Source organism: Ranitomeya imitator, chromosome 9 (genome assembly GCF_032444005.1).
Source record: "Ranitomeya imitator isolate aRanImi1 chromosome 9, aRanImi1.pri, whole genome shotgun sequence".
In the NCBI taxonomy this organism is placed as follows: Eukaryota; Metazoa; Chordata; class Amphibia; order Anura; family Dendrobatidae; genus Ranitomeya; species Ranitomeya imitator.
The window spans coordinates 36,251,473-36,274,395 of NC_091290.1; the positions used below are offsets into that span (position 1 = coordinate 36,251,473).

At 45.1% G+C, this 22,923-nt stretch overlaps 1 protein-coding gene across 1 annotated transcript in view; it reads right to left on the reverse strand.

Annotated features, from left to right (window-relative positions):
- Nucleotides 1-14,236: 14,236 nt before the first annotated feature.
- Nucleotides 14,237-22,923, reverse strand: part of CCDC88B (coiled-coil domain containing 88B) — a 60,603-nt gene continuing 51,916 nt past the window's right edge. Inside the window, exons 15-20 of the mRNA XM_069740101.1 lie at nt 21,946-22,071; nt 21,587-21,773; nt 21,304-21,449; nt 18,480-18,575; nt 15,819-15,961; nt 14,237-14,931 (exon numbers count right to left, since the gene is read on the reverse strand). Of these exons, the coding sequence (XP_069596202.1) occupies nt 14,681-14,931; nt 15,819-15,961; nt 18,480-18,575; nt 21,304-21,449; nt 21,587-21,773; nt 21,946-22,071 (949 nt within the window). The 3' untranslated portion in view covers nt 14,237-14,680. The remainder of the gene's footprint in view (nt 14,932-15,818; nt 15,962-18,479; nt 18,576-21,303; nt 21,450-21,586; nt 21,774-21,945; nt 22,072-22,923) is intronic.

Below are 22,923 nucleotides of genomic sequence, written 5' to 3' on the forward strand. Positions count from 1 at the left end.
TATTATATTTATTCAAAATAAATATTTTTTTTTATTGAAATCTGTTACATGTAAAGAGTCAATGGACCACTGTTTTTTTTTTTTTTTTTTTTTTTTTGGGGGGGGGGGGAGGGGAATAATTACAGAATCACAATTACACAAAGTTTGCAGGACCAGAATGGGATTTCTGGCAGAATCCCACTGGGTCAGACAGTGTTGATGTCACCGGCTTTGGCAAAGAGTAATTACACTGATAACGTCAAGTCTGTACAGTATCTGAGATTAGATAAGGGACCTGTGCTTATAAGATGGTCACATGATTGCAGGTCCTTGGAGGAACTGCAGAGTAGATAAGAGACTAAAGGTACCGTCACACTCAGCAACTTTAGAACGATAATGATAGCGATCCGTGACGTTGCAGCGTCCTGGATAGCGATATCGTTGTGATTGACACGCAGCAGCGATCAGGATCCTGCTGTGAGATCGCTGGTCGGGGCTAGAAGGCCAGAACTTTATTTCGTCGCTGGATCACCTGCTGTCATCGCTGAATCGGCGTGTGTGACGCCGATCCAGCGATGTGTTCACTGGTAACCAGGGTAAACATTGGGTTACTAAGCGCAGGGCCGCGCTTAGTAACCCGATATTTACCCTGGTTACCATTGTAAATTTAAAAAAATAACACTACATACTCACATTCCGTTGCCTGTCACGTCCCTCGCCTTCAGCTTCCCTGCACTGACTGTGAGCGCCGGCCGTAAAGTACAGTGGTGATGTCACCGCTGTGCTCTGCTTTACGGCCGGCGCTCACAGTCAGTGCGGGAAGCTGACGCCGGGGACGTGACAGACACCGGAATGTGAGTATGTACTGTTTTGGTTTTTTTTTTACATTTACAATGGTAACCAGGGTAAACATCAGGTTACTAAGCGCTGCCCTGCGCTTAGTAACCCGATGTTTACCCTGGTTACCCGGGGACTTCGCATAGTTGGTCGCTGGAGAGCTGTCTGTGTGACAGCTCTCCAGCGACCACACAGCGACGCTGCAGCGATCGGCATCGTTGTCTATATCGCTGCAGCGTCGCTAAATGTGACGGTATCTTAAGAACTTTCCATAGCGGAAGAGGTGTTTGGAGCACAATGCTGCTGCCAGTGAGTGTTGGGAGGTGTATATACCACACGCTCAATGGGATTTCCCCAATAACTGGCCTAATAGTGGACGCAGCCGTGGTCTCATCCATCACTTCTCAAACAATTGCCTAACTGTCCGGACAATTGGAGGCTGCAGAGTTGTGTTCCGTTAACAAAAAGGTAACATCGGGTGGATCAGCATTATCACCAAAGTGCTTATATCGGATCACACCACACAGAAACGAAGACCGGACACAATGAATGGATATAACTAGTTTTATCATTAACTCCCTACCAATTTTCACCATCCAGCTCAATTTGGACGATATACTGCATAAATGGTGTGAACCAGAGGAAGGCGAAATACATCCCCCTATGAGGGGGGTTCTTCCTGACCCCAAGTATGGTTCCTCTACTACAATGATATCACTGGGTGGGCCCTGTCACACTTATAGTATATCTTCTATCTATCTTATATCCAGTATCTGATACACTTATCGTATACTTATATATGCTCTTTATTCTTTTTTGTACCATTTTTTAAGACAATACCTATACTGATCTTATCTTATTCCTTTAGTGTCTAGCTAATATTTAATGTGTATTCTCTATAATTCTATAGACTGCAACTAATTACCTTATACCATTTTTTTATTTTTATTTTACTATTTTTCAAAACTATATGTAAATTGTTATCTTATTCCTATATAATCCACTTTATATGTTATCTATAGCTTCTCTCATTCTATAATATAGTTATGTTTTATTCTGATTTTACCCATTCAGCCGTGTCCAACCCTTGGCCGCTCTGTAGGCCAGTACTCACCAGGCTTCCCTGGTTTCCATAGCTTCTATAAGTTGATTGATGTCCATTCTTGATGGTATCCAGACAACGAATCTTCAATCTTCCCCATTTCTTTTCACCACTGACCAGTATGTGTTTTTTACACCTATTATTATATACAGATCTATTCTTATTCCTATCTTATCTGGGTTATTTCGTAACTATGTTACCCATTTTTTTTCATAATAGATTTATTATGTGATACACTGCACTGAGCCCTGTATCTAATCACAGCGTGATACACTTCTTATATCTAACCCCAGCGCATGATACGGCGAGAAGCACCAACTAACAGAATCGGTGCTGCCGTCCGTCCTCGGTGACACTATCCACATCTCAGTATCACTTTGCAGTCACCAACAAAATGGCTCCACACTAAACTTCATCCTGTCTTATTCTTTGGAAACGCCCAGAAGGGGAGGAGAGAAGTGACATCACACACATGTGATCAAACCCCGCCCACATTTACTGCAGTCGTAAGGCAAGCTCTAGTTATACACTAGGTTTTCATGGCAAGTTTCAACAGTTGTTCCCCCTAGCATTTAAAAATAGAAAATATCAATAATTTTAAAATGATTTTTCATATTTTATTCAATTGAAGCCAAGTATAATATTTTTTTCTTAAATAAAAATATTAATACTTTACATTTTTTTTCAATAGGTGAATTTTTTTGTGTGTTTTTTTATGGCACTTTCCCTGTAAAGCTGCAGTGAGAGACAATAACAATGCCCCACATTGTGACTCCATAATTTAACAATGCCCTCCATTATGGCCTCATACATTTGAAATGCCTATTATGGAACCTATGTACAGTCATGGCCGAAAGTGTTGGCACACTTGAAATTGTTCTAGAAAGTGAAGGGTTTTTTTCCAGAAAATTATTACAATTACACATGTTTTTTTATTCAGATTTATTTCCGTGGGGAGAATTAGAAATACACAAAAAAAAAAAAAAGAGGGGAAAAAAAAGGCAAGTTGGACATAATTTTGCACAAAACCACCAAAATTGGGAGGACAAAATTGTTGGCAACCTCAACTTAACCCTCTTCCATCTGTATTGCCAAGTTGTGAACTGTGAGCTCTCACCAGAGTTGGACTGGCCCACTGGAAAATCCTCTGACGGGCACTGGCATCTTCCGTGGTGTCCATGGTGTCAGACATCTATGGGGCACCTGAGTTGGGGAGAGCCCAGTGCGGAACCATGAGCCAGTACCGATGCCTGAGGATACAGATACCATTGAATACATTGGTGGAGAAGAGGGCTGTTGGCTCCCTCCTCTGCCATTCAGTCTGTGCATCTGAAACTTTACATGACAGGCATGATCACGTCAACAGATCGCGCCTGCTGTGCAAAGCACAGACCACATGCTGCAGAGACCAGAGCAGGCCACCGGGGGAACGCAGCTAGGAGAGCATTGTTTTTATTATTTTATCAGTCGTTTCTTGTGAAGGTGCCTTATTGTATATAAGGAGCTCTGGAGGTAGAATACTGTATATAGGGAAGCTGTGCACTATGTATTGCTTGCTGCACAATGACCTATCTGAGAATGCGTCAGTGAGCTTATTCTTACAGTCTGATAGGAGGGTTTGTAATTCCTTTATCTGAGCTCCTCTGGCTCAATTATGACCATGTCACGAGTTTATCATGACAGAGAGGAGCCAGAAGACCGCAGAGTCTGATTTCTCCTACTCCTGCACTGATTAGAAGCACTTCACCTTCTTATTAAACGCTGTAAATTTCTCTTAGCAGTGCAGGGGTTAATTAGCTCAGTTGAGAGCTCCTGGAAGATTTCCTGCATTAAGGCTCTCAGCTGTTCACTGTTAGCCACTCCCATCCCCTATATAATCTGGGCCCTGGCTGGCACTCATTGTCAGAGGTAGCTTATGCTGCATGGCTGGAGATTGTTGGTGTTTGTTATTGGTGAAGGTGTTTGGTGGATTTAACTGTAATTGCTGCTTTTTTTGAGTGAGTGATAATTCTCTTTCTTCTCCTACGTTGGTTTAACCCCATCCTCCTCTCCCCAGTGTTTACCACTGTTGTATGTGTGAGTATATTTATATATTTGGTATTTTCCTTTATCCCTGTTTGTATTACCTTGTTTGTCTGGTTGGTGATTTGCGGTACACTACTACTCCCCTCTTCCCTGGGTGGGGGAGGGGTACAGACTGAGAGTGGATTGAGGAGCTAAGGCAAGGTACATGGTCCCAGCATCTCCACCATCAGAAGTAATCGGGGGAACAGCGCAAGCTAGCACACCTATCGTTAGCGACAGGGAAAGAGCCCCTAGTCCTGGGACACTCAACAACAGAGTCATGACAAGATCACATTAAGAGATCAGTCTGATGGCTTTATGGTGCAGACGACGATAGCATCACAATGCATGGACTGGCCAGCGGCACGCCTGACAGCTGCTTAGAAATACACACTGTCACACTCGGGTCAGGAGAGCCGCAAGCCAGTCTGAGCATTGCGTCGCGATTGTCGTCCACGTTATATAGTCGTCTGACTGTGCCCTTTAAGTGCAGGGACACAAAGAGCCTGCAAAAGCATAATGGTGCAACATTTTTAATGAAACCCAATGGCAAAAATAATTTTTAGCACCAATTACATGAATTAATGTCAAATCATATAAATTTTATATATATATATTGTAAGGATTTCACTCACTCAGCTGCGACGGCTGACACTCAGGAGACGTGTTCCTTTAAAGTTCACTGGGTTTATTGCTTCATAAACCAAGTGGCAAATAACAGAAAGCAAAATGGGCCTTTGGTTCAGGCAAAGAAAAGCAAGTGTCCAGTTCATCCGGCTCAGTCCTGAAGCCGTAACACACTCAGGAGGGTTTCACCTCCACACATATCTGCTGTGTAAAGGATTAGCCAGTCTTATAAAGAGCTAACCCCACCCAGTAACCCATCACATGATTAGCCATGTGGTCTGACATTACCACAGGTCCTGAAACACATATACAAGATTATGTGCAAGAAAGGAATACTCCGGGCTACATTACAGCAATCAGGCACTTATGTGGCACATACCTCCCATCGACTACAAACCCTTTAGCCCTGCTACATACCTCCCCCCTCTGCCTAAAGCCGTGGGGCTTGGCACTTTCCCCCACTAAACAAGGGATTCTCGATAGGGCATCCGCATTACCGTGCAGCTTTCCGGCCCTATGTTCCACATGGAAACTGAAGTCCTGCAGGGCTAAGAACCACCGGGTGACTCTAGCATTTCTTCCTTTCGTTTCTCTCATCCACCTAAGCGGGGCATGGTCAGATACCAGTCTAAATTTACGTCCCAGCAGATAGTACCGCAATGTGTCCACGGCCCATTTTATGGCCAAGCACTCCTTCTCAACGACTGAGTAGTTCTTTTCAGATGAGGACAGCTTCCTACTCAGATAGAGAACAGGATGCTCCTCCCCATGTAGTTCTTGGGAAAGGACTGCTCCCACCCCAACATCTGAGGCATCTGTCTGAAGAATAAACTCTTTCTTGAAGTTTGGGGCCATCAGAACGGGTTGCTTACACAAAGCGTTTTTCATTTCTTGGAAGGCTGACTCTGTTTCTTCGGACCACTTAACCATTACTGATTTTGTCCCTTTTAGCAGGTCAGTCAGAGGCGCAGCCATCGTGGCGAAGTTTGGGATGAACCTCCTGTAATATCCCACGATTCCCAGGAAGGCTTTAACTTGTTTCTTGGAAACTGGTTTTGGCCATGTTTGGATTGCCTCCACTTTATTGATTTGGGGTTTTATTTCTCCATGACCCACTATGTATCCAAGGTACTTAGCTTCTTCTTTACCCAAGGCGCACTTCTTCGGGTTTATAGTAAATCCGGCCTCTCTTATAGCATCCAACACCGCTTGGACTTTCTCCAGATGACTCTCCCAGTCCGGGCTAAAGATGACGATATCATCTAGGTACGCAGCAGCGTAGGCCTTATGGGGTGCAAGGACTCTATCCATAGCCCTCTGGAAGGTCGCCGGAGCTCCCTGTAGGCCAAACGGCATCCGGGCATATTGGAAGCATCCATCAGGTGTCGAAAAGGCCGTCTTCTCCTTGGCTTCCTGTGCCATGGGGATCTGCCAATACCCCTTTGTCAAATCCAAGGTGGATATATATCTGGCGTGCCCAAGCCTTTCGATGAGCTCATCAATACGGGGCATGGGATAAGCGTCGAACTTGGAGACTTCATTCAACTTCCGATAGTCGTTGCAAAACCTCCACTCTCCATCAGGTTTTGGGACCAGGACAATTGGGCTCGACCAACCGCTCTTGGATTCCTCAATGACCCCAAGCCTCAACATACGCTCCACTTCCTTGGAGATAACTTCTCGACGAGCCTCAGGAATACGATAAGGTTTCACATTCACCCGCACATGTGGCTCTGTTAGGACCTCGTGCTCTATGACCTTCGTGTATCCTGGCAATTCTGAAAACAGGTCCCTGTTTTTCTGGAGTAACTCCCGGCACTGCTGTTTCTGGGTCTTTGATAGCATCTCTGCTATAGTAACCGCTCCAACCTCACCTTCTGGGTTGCTTAACAATGACGGAGTTGCTGTCGGCTCTCTATCTTGCCATGGCTTGATGAGGTTGACATGCAGGGCCGTATTTAGAGTTTCTGCTGCCCTAGGCACTTTTAGCGCTGCCTCCCCCTTTGGTGAGTATGACACTATCGGCAGTGACTTTGGCAAAAATCGCTGATGTGAAAGTCGCCTTTTGCAGCAGATCCGACAGTTTTTCCGCATCTGCCGCGTAATGGATCACTTAGGGCAACACTGCGTTCGGCCTCATTCATTCCCTATGGGACTTACAGACATGTGCGGCTCTTGCGGTTTTGCCGCCATCCGGCAAATGCGGTACTTGCAGCAATGAGAAAAAACACTACTAGCAGTGTTTTATGTATCATCGTAAGTGCAAAACCGCAATTGCCGCACATGTTCGCAAGTAGCCATCATTACCTGTCCCTGCACCTTGCTAGCTCATCCCTATCCAACCCTCCCTGACCTAAAACTACACTATAAAGCTTCAGAAAAGCAATTTATTAACTGCCATATTCCTATGATAATGAGGGCTCTAGGCTACGGTGTAGACTGGGACGGGCAGTGTCCGGGTCTCCATCCTCTCTGTGCACACCCTCAGTCCCTGCCTCACTGCCTGTGCACAGACCTCCCTCCACCGCACCCGGTAATCACCGCTCGCAGTAGCATACCAGCAGAGGTGTATCTAGGGTTTCTGGCACCCGGGGAAAGAATTCATTTTGGTGCCCCCCCTCCGCCAAGGACATATGTGATTTGCACACTCAGTCATGTGCCCACGAGCTCCTCTCCCTAATGCTCTCAATGTTCAGTGAAAAACTAAGAGAAGCAGAAGAGAAGCTCGATGTCACAGGACCATAAGAGTATGTGTCCACGTTCAGGATTGCATCAGGATTTGGTCAGGATTTTTCATCAGTATTTGTAGCCAAAACCAGGAGTGGAACAATTAGAGGAAAACTATAATAGAACCATATGCTCCACTTCTGTATTTATCACCCACTCCTGGTTTTGGCTACAAATACTGATGTAAAATACTGACCAAATCCTGATGCAATCCTGAACGTGGACACACACCCTAAGTCTGAAAAATCGCATATGAGTGACGTGTCCATGTGACGACTACTGGAACTTGCAGAGCTGAATCCTGACATCGCAGCTTCTGAATTCTCACAACGCATGCACTGCACTTTTAGGATTCTCCCTTGCCGGTGGACGGTCATGTCAGCACAAGTATGTGATTTGTAGACTTCTGACCACATTCTGACTAGATGTGCCCGGCCTCGCTCAGTTCATTTTCATTGACGGAGGTCACGCATGTCTAGTCAGCACGTGATCGCATTAATGTAAATCCCCAGCATGAGAGAATCCTGACAGCGTGCAGTGTGCACTGTGAGAATTCAGAAGTCTGCAGTCACAAAGAATGACTGCAGACTCATCACAAGCCTGGACATCCCCTTTAAAAGGGACTCTGTCACCTGAATTTGGAGGGAACAATTTTCAGCCATAGGGGCGGGGCTTTCGGGTGTTTGATTCACCCTTTCCTTACCCGCTGGCTACATGCTGGCTGCAATATTGGATTGAAGCTCATTCTCTGTCCTCCATAGTACACGCCTGCGCAAGGCAAGATTGCAGATTGTGCAGGTACAGTATGTACTACGGAGGACAGAGAATGAGCTTCAATCCAATATTGCAGCCAGCATGCAGCCAGCGGGTATGGAAAGGGTGAATCAAACACCCGAAAACCCCACCCCTATGGCTGAAAATTGTTCCCTCCAAATTCAGGTGACAGTGTCCCTTTAAATCTCCTAACATATATAAAAACATGAGAGTTAGCATCACAAATAACATTTACATCCAGGTACCTTATAGATGACGTCGCCTCTGGAGCCGTTCTCCTTTTCTTCATCTTGTCCAGATCCCATGATGAGTTTTCTCATCCACAGCCGTCTCTGCAGACTTCCATCTTCGCCGCTCTTTTGCAGAAAGTCTCCACATGACGCCCTTAAAGATACAAGTGTCATTATAATGCTCCCAAATAAAAAATTGCCCCTCACTATATTGTCTGCACAAAGTATGACCCCCACACTGTCCCTCTTATGGTACATGCTCTTCACACTGTCCTCTCCTTTCTATACCAGTCCCCTCTTCACACTGTCCTCTCACACTGTGTCCCCCTTATAGGGCCCAGTATTTATACTCCATATTTATACTCCATCCTCCCACACTGCGTTCATGCCTCCCCCATCCTCCCACCCTGCGTTCATGGCTCCCCCATCCTTCTCCCCTGCAAGCATGGCTCCCCCATCCTCCCACTCTGCGTTCATGGCTCCCCATCCTTCTCCCCTGCGTTCATGGCTCCCCCATCCTTCTCCCCTGCGTTCATGGCTCCCCCATCCTCCCACTCTGCGTTCATGGCTCCCCCATCCTCCCACTCTGCGTTCATGGCTCCCCATCCTTCTCCCCTGCGTTCATGGCTCCCCATCCTTCTCCCCTGTATGCACGGCTCCCCATCCTTCTCCCCTGTATGCACGGCTCCCCATCCTTCTCCCCTGTGTGCACGGCTCCCCATCCTTCTCCCCTGTGTGCACGGCTCCCCATCCTTCTCCCCTGTGTACATGGCTCCCCATCCTTCTCCCCTGTGTGCACGGCTCCCCATCCTTCTCCCCTGTGTGCACGGCTCCCCAACCTTCTCCCCTGTGTGCACGGCTCCCCATCCTTCTCCCCTGTGTACATGGCTCCCCATCCTTCTCCCCTGTGTGCACGGCTCCCCATCCTTCTCCCCTGTATGCACGACTCCCCATCCTCCCCTGTATGCACGGCTCCCCATCCTTCTCCCCTGTATGCACGGCTCCCCATCCTTCTCCCCTGTGTGCACGGCTCCCCATCATTCTCCCCTGTATGCACGACTCCCCATCCTTCTCCCCTGTATGCACGGCTCCCCATCCTTCTCCCCTGTATGCATGGCTCCCCATCCTCCTCCCCTGTGTGCACGGCACCCCACTTTTTTCCCTGTCATACTTACCTCTCACCGGCGCGCAGCACAGAACTTCCTGGCATCTCAGCGTCTTCCTTCCTGTCTTCAGCGGTCACATGGTAGCGCTAATTAAGGGTGATGAATATGCGCATATTCATCACCCTTAATGATCGGTACCATGTGACCGCTGAAGACAGGACGGCGCTGAGACGCAGTTGCAGCCACCGCTGGAGGAAGGTGAGTATTACGTCTTCAGGGAGGGAGGGAGGGGGGCGGGAAGGAGGGAGGAGGGGGGGGCGGGAAGGGGGGAGGGAGGAGGGGGGGCGGAAACGTGACCCCGGAGTTTTATAAAATAAAAAAAAAAAAAAAAAAGGAAAAAACCTAGCTCAAGGGCGCCCCCCCGCATCCCGCCGCCCTAGGCACGTGCCCTCAAGTGCCTAGTGGCAAATACGGCCCTGTTGACATGGTAAACTTGGAATGGTTTCCGTCTTCCTGGTTGGTGAATTTTATAATTTACCTCACCAAGTTTCTCGACAACCTCATATGGCCCTTGCCATTTGGCCAAGAACTTGCTTTCCACCGTTGGAACTAACACAAGAACTCGGTCTCCCGGATTGAACTGCCTCACTCTTGCAGACCGGTGGTAGACCCTGGCTTGAGCTTCTTGTGCTTGGAGAAGGTGTTCTTTCACGATAGGCATCACCTTTGCAATCCTCTGCTGCATCAGGGCCACATGCTCAATGACGCTTCTGTGGGGTGTGACTTCGGCCTCCCAGGTTTCCTTGGCTATATCCAGGAGTCCTCGTGGATGTCGGCCATATAGAAGCTCAAACGGTGAGAACCCTGTGGAGGCCTGTGGAACTTCACGAATGGAAAACATCAGATAGGGTAAGAGACAATCCCAGTCTCTACCGTCTTTCTCTATAGCTTTTCTCAGCATGCTCTTTAGTGTCTTGTTAAACCTCTCAACAAGGCCATCTGACTGGGGATGGTACACCGAGGTCCTCAACTGGGAGATCTTCAGGGCTTTGCATAACTCCCTCATCACCTTGCTCATGAAAGGTGTACCCTGGTCAGTCAGGATGTCCTTTGGCAGACCTGTCCGGGAAAAGACATGGACCAACTCGCGGGCTATGCTTTTTGAGGAAGAATTTCTCAAGGGAATTGCCTCAGGATAGCGTGTGGCATAGTCCAGGATGACTAATATATACTGATGGCCCCGAGCTGATTTAACTAAGGGACCGACCAAGTCCATGGCAATTCTCTCGAACGGTACCTCAATAATGGGCAGTGGCACAAGGGGGTTCCGGAAATGAGGAGTAGGAGCAGTTAGCTGACATGTAGGGCAGGACCTGCAATAGTTCACTATTTCCCGGTGACACCCAGGCCAATAGAACCTCTGCACAACCCGTTCCTGCGTTTTTTCCACCCCCAGGTGTCCACCCAAGATGTGTGAATGGGCCATGTCCAACACTTTCCGTCTATACGGACCCGGCACTATCAACTGCTCTACCAACTCCTCCCGTATTTTCGTGACACGGTACAACAACTCCCCCCTCAACAGAAAATGGGGAAATCTTGTGTCTGCCCCCGGCTCCTGTACCACCCCGTCAATAACTGTGACATTATTAAAGGCTTCCCTCAGAGTGGGGTCCCTATGTTGGGCAGTCCCAAAATTTTCACCGGTAACTTCTAACTCCAGAATGTCAGATGTAGGGGATACTTCCTCCTCATCCCCAACCAGAACACAAAAAGGAAAACTGTCTGCCTCTGGGTGTGGCGATACCCTTCCAGGGTTCACTGGTTCCCTGCCAGGGAGCTCAGAACCATTTCCCCACAAATCCCAAAACAAACAGAAATCCCGGCCAATAATTATAGGGTGCAACAAGTCCTGAACCACGCCGACTATGTGGGACTCAGTGCCACATGCCGTTTCAATGTCCACCCTGGCCATAGGGTAGTCCTTTGCATCACCATGTATGCACCGCACTCCGACCTTCTTTCCTGGGAGCAGGTAGAGAGGAAAAGTGGCCCTCACCAGGGTCACTAGGCTCCCCGAGTCTAACAGTGCCGTTACTGCTCGACCGTTCACCTTTACGGGACACGCTTGAGGTCCCTCGTTGGATGGAGAGTTCACACTACAGGCTGGATACGCATAGTATGAACAATGGCGTCCCATGCTGCAGTCCATCTGCTCAGTGGTTTGGGAACAACGGGCAGCTATATGTCCTGGCTTGTGGCACCTCCAACAAATAATATCACCCGTGGGGACCTTGGGCACCACCTCCCCCGCCCTTTGTGACCTTGGACGCACCACCCCTTTTTGGGACTCAGCTGCCTTCTGGGACCCCCAGTACGGCATGGGCTGCCTTCCGAAGGAGCCTTCCAACCCTTGGTATCTCTCAACCAGTCCGATCAGCTCGTCGGCATTCTGGGGATCACCCTGGGCAACCCAAGACTGTATAGGCCTCGGGAGGGAATGGACAAACCGATCCATCATCACCCGTTCTACCATCTGTGCAGGCGCAGAGGATTCTGGCTGCAGCCATTTCTGGACCAGGTGCAACAGATCAAACATTTGGGAACGAGGTGGTTTGTCCCGGTGATAGCCCCAGGAGTGAACTCGCTGTGCCCTGACAGTCAGTGTCACCCCCAAACGTGCGAGAATCTCGGCTTTCAATTTGTGATACTCTTTGGCATCCTGCAAGGTCAAATCATAGTACGCCTTCTGGGGTTCTCCCGTCAGGTATGGCGCAAGTACCTCTGCCCACTGCTCTGGCGGAAGTTTTTCCCTCTCAGCGACCCTCTCAAACACCGTCAGGAAGGCCTCAACATCATCCCCGGGAGTCATTTTCTGCAATGCGCGTCTTACCGTCTTCCGGACGTGGGTGTCATCAGCCAAACCTGGGGTTGGGGCGCTCGCCTTGCCCTGGATGGCGGTTGCCAGAAGCTGCATCTGCTGCTGATGCTCCTGCTGGCTCTGCTGCATCTGCTGCTGGCTCTGTTGTAACTGCTGCCGTTGCTCCTGCTGGCTCTGCTGCATCTGCTGCTGGCTCTGCTGCATCTGCTGCCGTTGCTCCTGCTGACTCTGCCGTTGCTCCTGCTGGCTCTGTTGTATCTGCTGCATCAACAGCCTGTTGGTCTCTTGCTGCCTTTTCTCCTGCTGTGACTGCATCTGGACCAAGTGTTTCAGCAGGTCCTCCATTTTCTCCGGCAATGCTTGCTGGCTTGCAACAGCCTTGACCCAGGACATTCAAAAATAAACTCACGTTCTCCGCTGGGAACGCTGCTCGCACGTCTCCACCAATTGTAAGGATTTCACTCACTCAGCTGCGACGGCTGACACTCAGGAGACGTGTTCCTTTAAAGTTCACTGGGTTTATTGCTTCATAAACCAAGTGGCAAATAACAGAAAGCAAAATGGGCCTTTGGTTCAGGCAAAGAAAAGCAAGTGTCCAGTTCATCCGGCTCAGTCCTGAAGCCGTAACACACTCAGGAGGGTTTCACCTCCACACATATCTGCTGTGTAAAGGATTAGCCAGTCTTATAAAGAGCTAACCCCACCCAGTAACCCACCACATGATTAGCCATGTGGTCTGACATTACCACAGGTCCTGAAACACATATACAAGATTATGTGCAAGAAAGGAATACTCCGGGCTACATTACAGCAACCAGGCACTTATGTGGCACATACCTCCCATCGACTACAAACCCTTTAGCCCTGCTACAATATATATATATATATATATATATATATATATATATGTACACACATAAATATATGTATACCCAAGGGTGGATTTGGGTGGCCACGTTTTTTTTTGGCCATTTTGCTCCATGATAATTAAAGGGCAACCTGTACTCAGATTTAATATACTTATTTTATTTGGTAACTAATAACAATGATAATATATACATATTATACTTCCACGGCAGCTTGAGACAAAAAATTTGGTTAATGTCTACAAATAGTGCAAAAAGTATTGAGAAGTTGACGCTGATAATGAAGATTTCTTAAGGTCCTTTTACATGGGCTAGGAATAAGAAAAGAGGTTTATTTTTTCTAAAACAAGCTGCAGCCATGGAAAAGGCTTTTTCCAAAACTGGAAAACCCCTTTAAGTACAGAGCCCCTAATATCTGGCGTGCATTGTACTGTATTGCCTCTCTTATTACCCAATGATACAGTTACGGATGTTGTATTTGCTTCCTATACGTGGATGCTATTACCTGGATATAGAAGCAGCTGCTGATAATAATATGAAATATATCAGTCACAGCCTTAACAAAAATGACATCTGAAATCTATGTAAATTTATCAATAAATATATTTATAGGAAATTATATGGAAAAATAACATGGAATTATTATTGTCCATTATTTTGTAAAAGTTCTTGTAAACTTAAGCACTACACCACCCATCATGTGCAAAATGAGAAATCTACTAATCCGGTTCTATGAAATAGGCTGGCCAATGGCGAAAAAATGGTAGATGTTACTTGCAATTAAAATGGGCAAGGGGTTGTCCACCGATTAAATATTAAAGGGAACCTGTCATCAGTTTTTTTTTCTACCCCTTCTAAAAGGAGCAGAGACCCTGATTTCAGGGGTTGATGCAGTTTTGATAGAATCATTGATTTATCTTCTGTAGATCTAGCAGTTCTCTGAATGCTGAGCTCTGTATACCCCCGCCCACACCACTGATTGGCGGCTTTTAGTTGCACACTGTGCATTGGCAGAAAATAAAACCCAAAATGTGCCAAACTCATTAGGAGGCATACGTTTTATTAAAACATTTATACCATTCACTCCAGCAATCTGATTATTATTATTTTTAAGACTGGTGTGTACAATGCCTTTCTTATGAAATATGGGCCAAGCTACCTGAGGCGGCTTGTGCATGTAGCCTCTTCCGAGAGAAGGAGGACAGGGACTCTAGTGCCACCTAGAGATGCGCGGATCGATTTGCGGGACCCTGGTCTAGTGTCCAGGCCAGTGGTACCTGGCTCCTAGACAGGAGGCCCACCAATCTCTTACCTTCCTTCGTCCCTGGTTAGGCTTTTGATTGGCGCGATGTCACCTATGACGGACTAAATTAATACTTAATCGTGGTACGACCACTTTATTGATAGTGTGTCCATGACAGATCGGGACTTTCATCACACAGTAAGCTCCTCAGATGCGTTCCGTTCCCCTGGTTACGTTTTGCCACTCATGACATTTCTTCCCCTTTGCTGTCCCGCTTGCCTTCAGATCCGGTGTCGTCTTCTTCACTGTCCTGTACTCGCCTACTTTGTCTCAGGCGGAATTTATCTCTGGGAGAAGAGTCCGCTCCACTGAAGGATTCGCTGCTCCGTATGGTGGAGCTCAGCTTCATACGACGGAAACGCGGAGACGCCGCCTGGTAGGACTGGCTGGAGACGCTGAGCGAGCTCCTGCTGCGACGAAGAGCAACATCTCCAGCTGGGAAATCAATGGTACAGAATACAGAGAAATATGGCAATAAGAAAATATTTCCAATCTATCTTAAAAAGGTATCAAGTGTAGAATTTATGACCTATCAATCTACTTTATGCCATATAATCAATATAAAATCAAATTGAGATGTTGGTCATTATCAAAGATCATATAAAAGTACCACACGTAATCTCTTTTCTGCAGAACACCTCTTCTTTGCTGTCCTCCTATCGCTCCCCATGCTTCTCACGTGCTTCACCTGTACTCTGGAATTCTCTACCCCCACCAGTCAGAATTCCCCCACTTTCTAAATCTTCAAAAGTAACCAGAAACTGTATTTCTTCTGAAAAGTCTGCAACCTACAATATCTCTGCTACCACTATACCATAAGAGTAGCTTCTACCCTCACTTACTGTCTCCTCCCCTCTTCCCTGTCTTTATTTCTAAAATGGCCAGTTTTTGCCCTGATTTTTTTTTCTATTTGTTGCCCTGAATATGCAGTTTTTAAATTTCTTTAAATCAGCCGTACAGTTCCAGATATGTGGGTTATTTAGTGTTGATTTTTAAGGCCTATCTAAAGAGGTGTGGCTCACATGATCCTCAGGGGCGTGTCTCTAGCCAGTTCTGCATAATTGCCCTCCTTAATAAACAACATAAAAGTTAGTAGTAATTAAAAAGTAATTAAAAAGAAAAAAAAAATGGATTGCTTAGTGGAGCAGCAGGGATAAAATAAGAGAAAAAAATAGCCTGTTGACAGGTCCTCTTTAAAGGGGTTGTATGTGATTTTAAAATCATGGATGCTATCTCTCATATTGGGCAAGGTTTTGCAGATCTCAAGTGGAACTGTTCTGGGTGTTAGAATACTAGTAATAAAACCATTGTTTCGTTCTTACATTTTGTGGGGCTATCTAGCTCCAACGAAGGCTCTTTAGGAGGGTTCAGAAAACGTGTAACATCTCCAGGGCCTCTTGCAGGTTTCTCCTTGGTCTTGAGGAGTCTCTTCATTTTATCAGTTATCCAGTTACTCCTCTTGTGACTGTAAAACAAAAAAGTCAGGAAATGAAACCGATGCTACCGGCCATGTCCAGTATGGAGCTACTAGACAAGGCTTGTAAATCCTCATATCGCGAGCACTGCACACCGTGAGGATTTTCCAGTCCCGGCACCAGGAGTGGTGGGCGAGTGACCACAAGTCCGTGATTTGCATACATGTGGTCACGTGCCGTCTAGATAGGCGCAGCCTCACTCAATGCATTGTATTGAGTGAGGATTGACACAGTCTAGTGGAAATGTTGTAAATTCTTCTTTTCAGGACCATGGGGGAAAGGGCCTTCTGTTCCTAGAAGGTACTATCATATATAGTTAATGATTCACTTTTGATCTGTTCTAGGGTTCAAACTTACGACCTCTAGTATGGCAGGCAGGAGCTAGAGGCTGCACTGCTAAAAATGGGAGGATTTTCTCTGCCTAAAAGTCTTTATGATTTTCTTCTTCTTCAAGAATATTGTATTGGCACATAGAAATACATCTCTTCATACTGTACCAAAATATCCCCATATACCAGTGCATATCTATATACAGTACCTATATATTAGAGATAAAATTCAAATCTGAGATTTTTTTTTACTACAAAAAAATTATGAAAAACATTCCTTATACACTTTCCATAAATAAACAAAGTAAATAACATGGACTTACGGTATTTGATATCCCTGTAATTGTAAAAACCCATACAATACATTGATGGATTATTTACTATGATCGGTAAATAGTATAAAAAATGGTGCTATTGTTTTTTTTTTTCCGCCATCATATCCATAAAAAATTAAGACAAATGTAATGGCTACATAATTGTTTGGAAAAATGGGACTTAAAAAAAACTACAGCTTGTCCGCAAAAAAAAAAACAAGACCTCATGTTTATGTAAAAATAATAATTTTACAGTTGTTGCAACTAGGAACAAATAATGTCTCGTCATCTGTGCATCACAAAAAATGTGTGTGTGCATGTGTTATTTGTATGTGCGTATTTTATGAATGCTTGTGTACATATGTGTACTGTATTGTGTATATGTGCGCAATGTGTAAATGCACGGGTAATGTATTAACGTGTGTGTATTTTATTGTATTGTGCTTAAAGAGAACCTGGCCGCAGAATTTTGTTAAGTAAACTACAGGCATTGTCAGGTTGGCGCTGTTACACTGATTAAAATGATACCTGGGGTGAAGAAATCCATTTTGTGATTCTTGTGTAATCTTTGTTTGAAGTTTTCAGTTAATGATATGCCCGTGCTGTGCTGGGGCGGCCTGTGGGCTGGTCTTTTCTTGGTGGTCTAGACCAGAGAAACCAAGAAAAGACCTGCCCACAAGGCTCTGCCCCGAAGCCCAAGCATCCTTGTCATCATTCTGTGCATAAATGACAGGTCACAGAACTGTCAGTGACCTGCCTCCAATTTTAAATATCGCGCCTATGCAGTCAGTATTGCAGTCCTCAAAAAAAATTGTTCTCCAACAAAGTGGCTGCATCGCGATAGCATCTATCGGCAAACGATGCTTTCAATCTGCACATGCGCCAACCACTGTGTACAGAGGATCAGGTGCAGCGACGATGACAGCCTCTTCTCGCGCACGCTCCTGCACCGGTCCTCTGTACACAGTGGTTGAGGCATGCGCAGATTGACAGCATCGCTTGCTGATAGATGCTACCGCGCATGCACTGCCACCATTTTGTTGAAGACCTTTTTTTTCTTTTTAAGACCACTGTACTGACTGCATAGGTGCGATATTTAAAATAGGAGGCAGTGACCTGTCAACTAAGCACAGAATTATGACGAAAATGCTCGTGTTTCAGGGCAAACATGTAGGCAGTAGTGATGAGCGAATATACTCATTACTTGAGATTTCCCGAGCACGCTCGGGGGTCCTCCGAGTATTTTTTAGTGCTCGGAGATTTAGTTTTCATCGCCGCAGCTGAATTATTTACAGCTATTAGCCAGGCTAAGTACATGTGGGGGTTGCCTGGTTGCTAGGGAATCCCCACATATAATCAAGCAGGCTAACAGATGTAAATCATTCAGCTGAGGTGAGGAAAAATAAATCTCCGAGTACTTACAAATACTCGGAGGACCCACGAGTGTGCTCGGGAAATCACGAGTAACGAGTATATTCGCTCATCACTAGTAGGCAGGTCTTTTCTTGGTTTCTCTGGCCTAGTGCACCAAGAAAAAAAACTGCCACAGGCACGTCTCGAAGCACAAGCATATCATTAAATGAAAACTTCAAACAAAGATTATACAAGAACCACAAGACGGATTTATTCACCCCAGGTATCATTTTAATCAGAGTAACAACGCCAACATGACAATGTCTGTAGTTTACTTAGTAAAATCCTGCTGTTGGGTTCTCTTTGATGTGAAATTAGAATTAATTGTGTTTACTCTGGTGGAGCATAATAGAGACAGGGGGGACGCAAGCACAAATCCTACGCAGGGCCTCTTCACTGTGGGCCACCACCCCTGAATAGATGTGCTTGTATTTTGGAGTAAGAGCAGTTACCTGTGTGCTGCAGGAGCCGGTTCCAGGACTCGATACTGATCCATGATCTTATCAAGGAGCTTTTGCTTCTCGTGTTTCAACTCTGTCAATTTTTCTCTAAATTTCGAACAAAGATGAGGTCATTACAGTATTTCCATTTTTTTTGTGTGCGTCTTTTATCTCCAAGCTCCCCCAACAAAAAATTCTATCTGCTAAAAAGCATATGGATTGGTTGACACAAATGTTTTTTTTTTTCAACTCCAGTGATTTTTAAAAAAATTTTTTTTAATTTTGTTAGGTATCATGTGTTTAAGTGTCATGAAGGCAGTAATATAATGACCAGTTGCCGGCTTCTCCTGGTTTCAGCGGCGCTCCGGTCTACTGCAGCACCATGTGACTGCATTTGTGACCTGCCAAATCACCCAGTGATTGTTGCGTGGACTGGAGTGGAGGTCACTTTCTAATTTTAATAATAAGAGTGTAAGGGCGCAGTCAGACGGCATATTACTTGTCCAATGGTCACATTGCAATCCTTGGACTGGCCATCGGCTCACCTGATATGAGCGTGAAAGCATGTATTTCTATGGAGCTGTCACTCTCAGGTGAAGGGAGCCAATGACCAGTCCGAGGATTGCGAGTAATACGGCCGTCTGTCTGTGCCCTTAGGAAAAGGCTACAGAGCACCCAGTGGTCACGTGGAGCTGCAACGGATCCGAGCGCTGCTGAACCTTAGAGAAAAGAACCTGTGAGTACGCTTCTACCTTTATGACACACACATGATACCTAACAAAGGGACAAATAAAAAAAATTACTGGAGTGGGCCTTTAAAAACAAGTACAAAAAACACCTGCAATTTTCAGAAGTTGTAAAAGTTCTACAGTATTGCAGGCCTTTAATGGACTTTTTAAAAGTATGTACTTTTTGCGCTTGCATTTTCCACTGCAATCTACAGGACAATGCATGTAGATTAGGCACAGAAAAGCTAGCATAATTCAGATTTCCAAATTTAGCTGAAAAGCATTGAATTCACCTTTTCAATATATAGAATATGCAAATTATAAGTATATAAGGGGACAATACAAATATCTCGCTGAGGATCTGTTTATACCAAGGAAGGTGACGGGCACAAGGGGGCATTCTTTGCGTCTGGAGGAGAGAAGGTTTTTCCACCAACATAGAAGAGGATTCTTTACTGTTAGGGCAGTGAGAATCTGGAATTGCTTGCCTGAGGAGGTGGTGATGGCGAACTCAGTCGAGGGGTTCAAGAGAGGCCTGGATGTCTTCCTGGAGCAGAACAATATTGTATCATACAATTATTAGGTTCTGTAGAAGGACGTAGATCTGGGTATTTATTATGATGGAATATAGGCTGAACTGGATGGACAAATGTCTTTTTTCGGCCTTACTAACTATGTTACTATGTTACTATGTTACAAATTGTCTTTTCAGAGCGGAAGATGCCTAGAACTCTAGCGCCATCTATTGGAAGCAGAGATCCTAAAAGTCAATATCGGTACCTTAACAAGACTTGCAATATGACTTAGGATAAAAGCCAAAGCAGACTCTTAAGTTTGCAGACAGGATTATTCGGGGCGATTGTTCCTCATCAGTGGCGTGTCACTCTCCATAAGGAGAAACGTTATCCCTTAGACCCCAGTCCAGAGCCTCTCACCTAGCCAAATCAGATCTCATATTTTGCACTGATGAGGGGCAACACCCGTGAACACCGTGTCTGCAAACTGAGATTCTTGTTTGGCTTTTAACCTAAGTCATATTGCAAGGCTCATTGAAGGGTCAATAATGACTGTTAGGATCTCTCTTTCCATGCTCTATGAAGAGACAATTTGAATATTTAATTTCCCTGAGGAGCAGGCATGGCTTATAAGTCTCCTCACTCTGACATGCCAAGCTTGCCTTGTCACTCTCCACAAGGAGAACCCCTTAGACCCCAATAAATAGAATGAAATTTACTGACAAAAAAAAAAAATCTACATTGAACACAACTGACATTGTGATGTTAGGTAAAGAAGATGTGTGACCACATATTTATGATCGATTGTGTTAAATCCATATGTGGCCGGTGAGAGTTTGAAAAATGTGGCTGCCTGGTCACTAACGCCTCTAGCTCTATGCACATTACCACTATTGTTCTCCATAGATACAGAGGTCAGAAGAAATTTACAGTAATGTACCTGAAATCTGCACATTGAAGAACACTGTATGAAGCAGACATGTTGTAAGGACTCTGCCCATAAATGAGCACCGGTTGACTTCATATAAGTCATTTGGTGATTGGTCCATTCACAAGAGCCGATGCAACTCTATGGGGTAGATCGATCGCCAGCAGCATACTTCTGTGCTCACACAGTATGCATACTATGGAAAGCACGTCATTTGTTTACATGGGTTGATGTGCTGCCAACAACGACGATCATCGAGTGGGTTGATGTGCTGCCAACAACGATGATCATCGATTACATGTTGTATTCATTCACCGGCTCATCAGCGGCATGTTTACAATGGCCGATAACTGGAAATTAGTAAATGGCCGATGTAAATGGGCCTTATAGTGAACACAGTAATTGCAAAGACATGATCCAACCTTCATAGATAACACTGCAATTACAAGAACTGTAAATGTTCAGGATCCATCCTTAGCAATGTTACCTCCAGTAAGAAGACCACGTTTTCTGCATTGGCCCATGACAATTCTCTTCCAATTTTATACTCATGGAAATAATAACTGAAATGGTAACCAACAAGCTCAAATTTCTCTCTTTCCTATACATAAGGACAGGATGTAGTCTTTGAATACCAATGCGTTCAATAAATAGAACAGCCTTACCGGTAGCATCTTTCCTCCTCTTGCCTCAAAGCTCCACTTTCCAAGCTCTTCTCTAGTAATTCACGATTGTCTTGGGTTAATGTATTAATCTGAGATAGCAAATGACTATTCTGCTCCTGAAGAGTAAATTTCACCTGGGATAACACCTAAATGACGGTACAAAGCAAGAATTACTCATCTTTTGAGGGTGCCTTGAGATTTTGGCTCTCATCAGGGCCACCACTTTCCAATGTGCCATTATTATTGTCTATTGACCACAACAAATTTCCATAGCGATACTAACCTGGCATTGATCAGACAGACCAGTATTGCTGATCTCCATGCGTTGTACAGTCTCCTTCAATTCCATACGTTCTCTCTCAAGCTGTTCTCGCTGTCTCTGCTCGGATCCTAGCTGTCTCTTCATTTCTCTTAGCTCTGAGGTCTTTTCGGTAAAGGTCTTCTCTAATCGATAGAGCTCCTCCTGAAGTCTAAGTTGGAAGAGTAAGTTCCATCAATTAATTAATTGAAGCAATAAATGAGACACTGAAGGTTACATAGTAACGAGCTAAGCTTAAGGAGAGGATTTAGGATTGTGCCTTTCTAGGCGGATATTGCAATGGAACCTTTTAAGGCAACGATCCAGTTTACCGAATTATTCACCTCTTGTGCTCGTCTTGTAATCTTTGATTTTCCAGGTGAAATTCTTGAGCTTTGTCCATCTGCTCTTGCACTTTTCTATGCTGTTCCTGTTGGATCTGTTCCCCTTGTATGGAAAGTTGAGAGAACCTACCGGGAAAGTATACGGTACAAATCATCAAAACATATATCACTTTTACATAATAATATAATAGTCTGAAATATCCTGCATGTCTATTGCTCCAGTCCCTGACAGCAAGCAGCTTGGATGGTAAACATATCATTCATTCTCTGAGCTGAAATATCCTGCATGTCTATTGCTCCAGTCCCTGACAGCAAGCAGCTTGGATGGTATCTGAGTCATTCTATCTTCGGCATTGAATCCTGCATGTATCTATATATGTTAGTCATCCTATTATGCGTTTGTTTGTGTTTATAGATATTTAACTCACTTTTGCATGTCCTTACTCAGAGAGATCACATAACTGTTTCAAAGTGCTTTATGATCCATGTAGACCTGGACATTTGTTTATCTGATCACTACATTTATTGTGTCCTGTTGTCTCAACTGAGTTAGATTGATTGCTAACGAGCTTTAACACAAAAAAAAAAAAAAAAAAAGAGATCTAAGGGCTAGCCTTAATAATAATAATAATAATAATCTTTATTTTTATATAGCGCTAACATATTCCGCAGCGCTTTACAGTTTTGCACACATTATCATCGCTGTCCCCGATGGGGCTCACAATCTAGAATCCCTATCAGTATGTCTTCGGAATGTGGGAGGAAACCGGAGTGCCCGGAGGAAACCCACGCAAACACGGAGAGAACATACAAACTCTTTGCAGATGTTGTCCTGGGTGGGATTAGAACCCAGGACCCCAGCGCTGCAAGGCTGCAGTGCTAACCACTGCGCCACCGTGCTGCCTTCTATAAATGTAGATGTAGCTTGGGGATGCATTCGTGCACTGTTATTCGTGTATTTTTTATTCAAAGTACTTT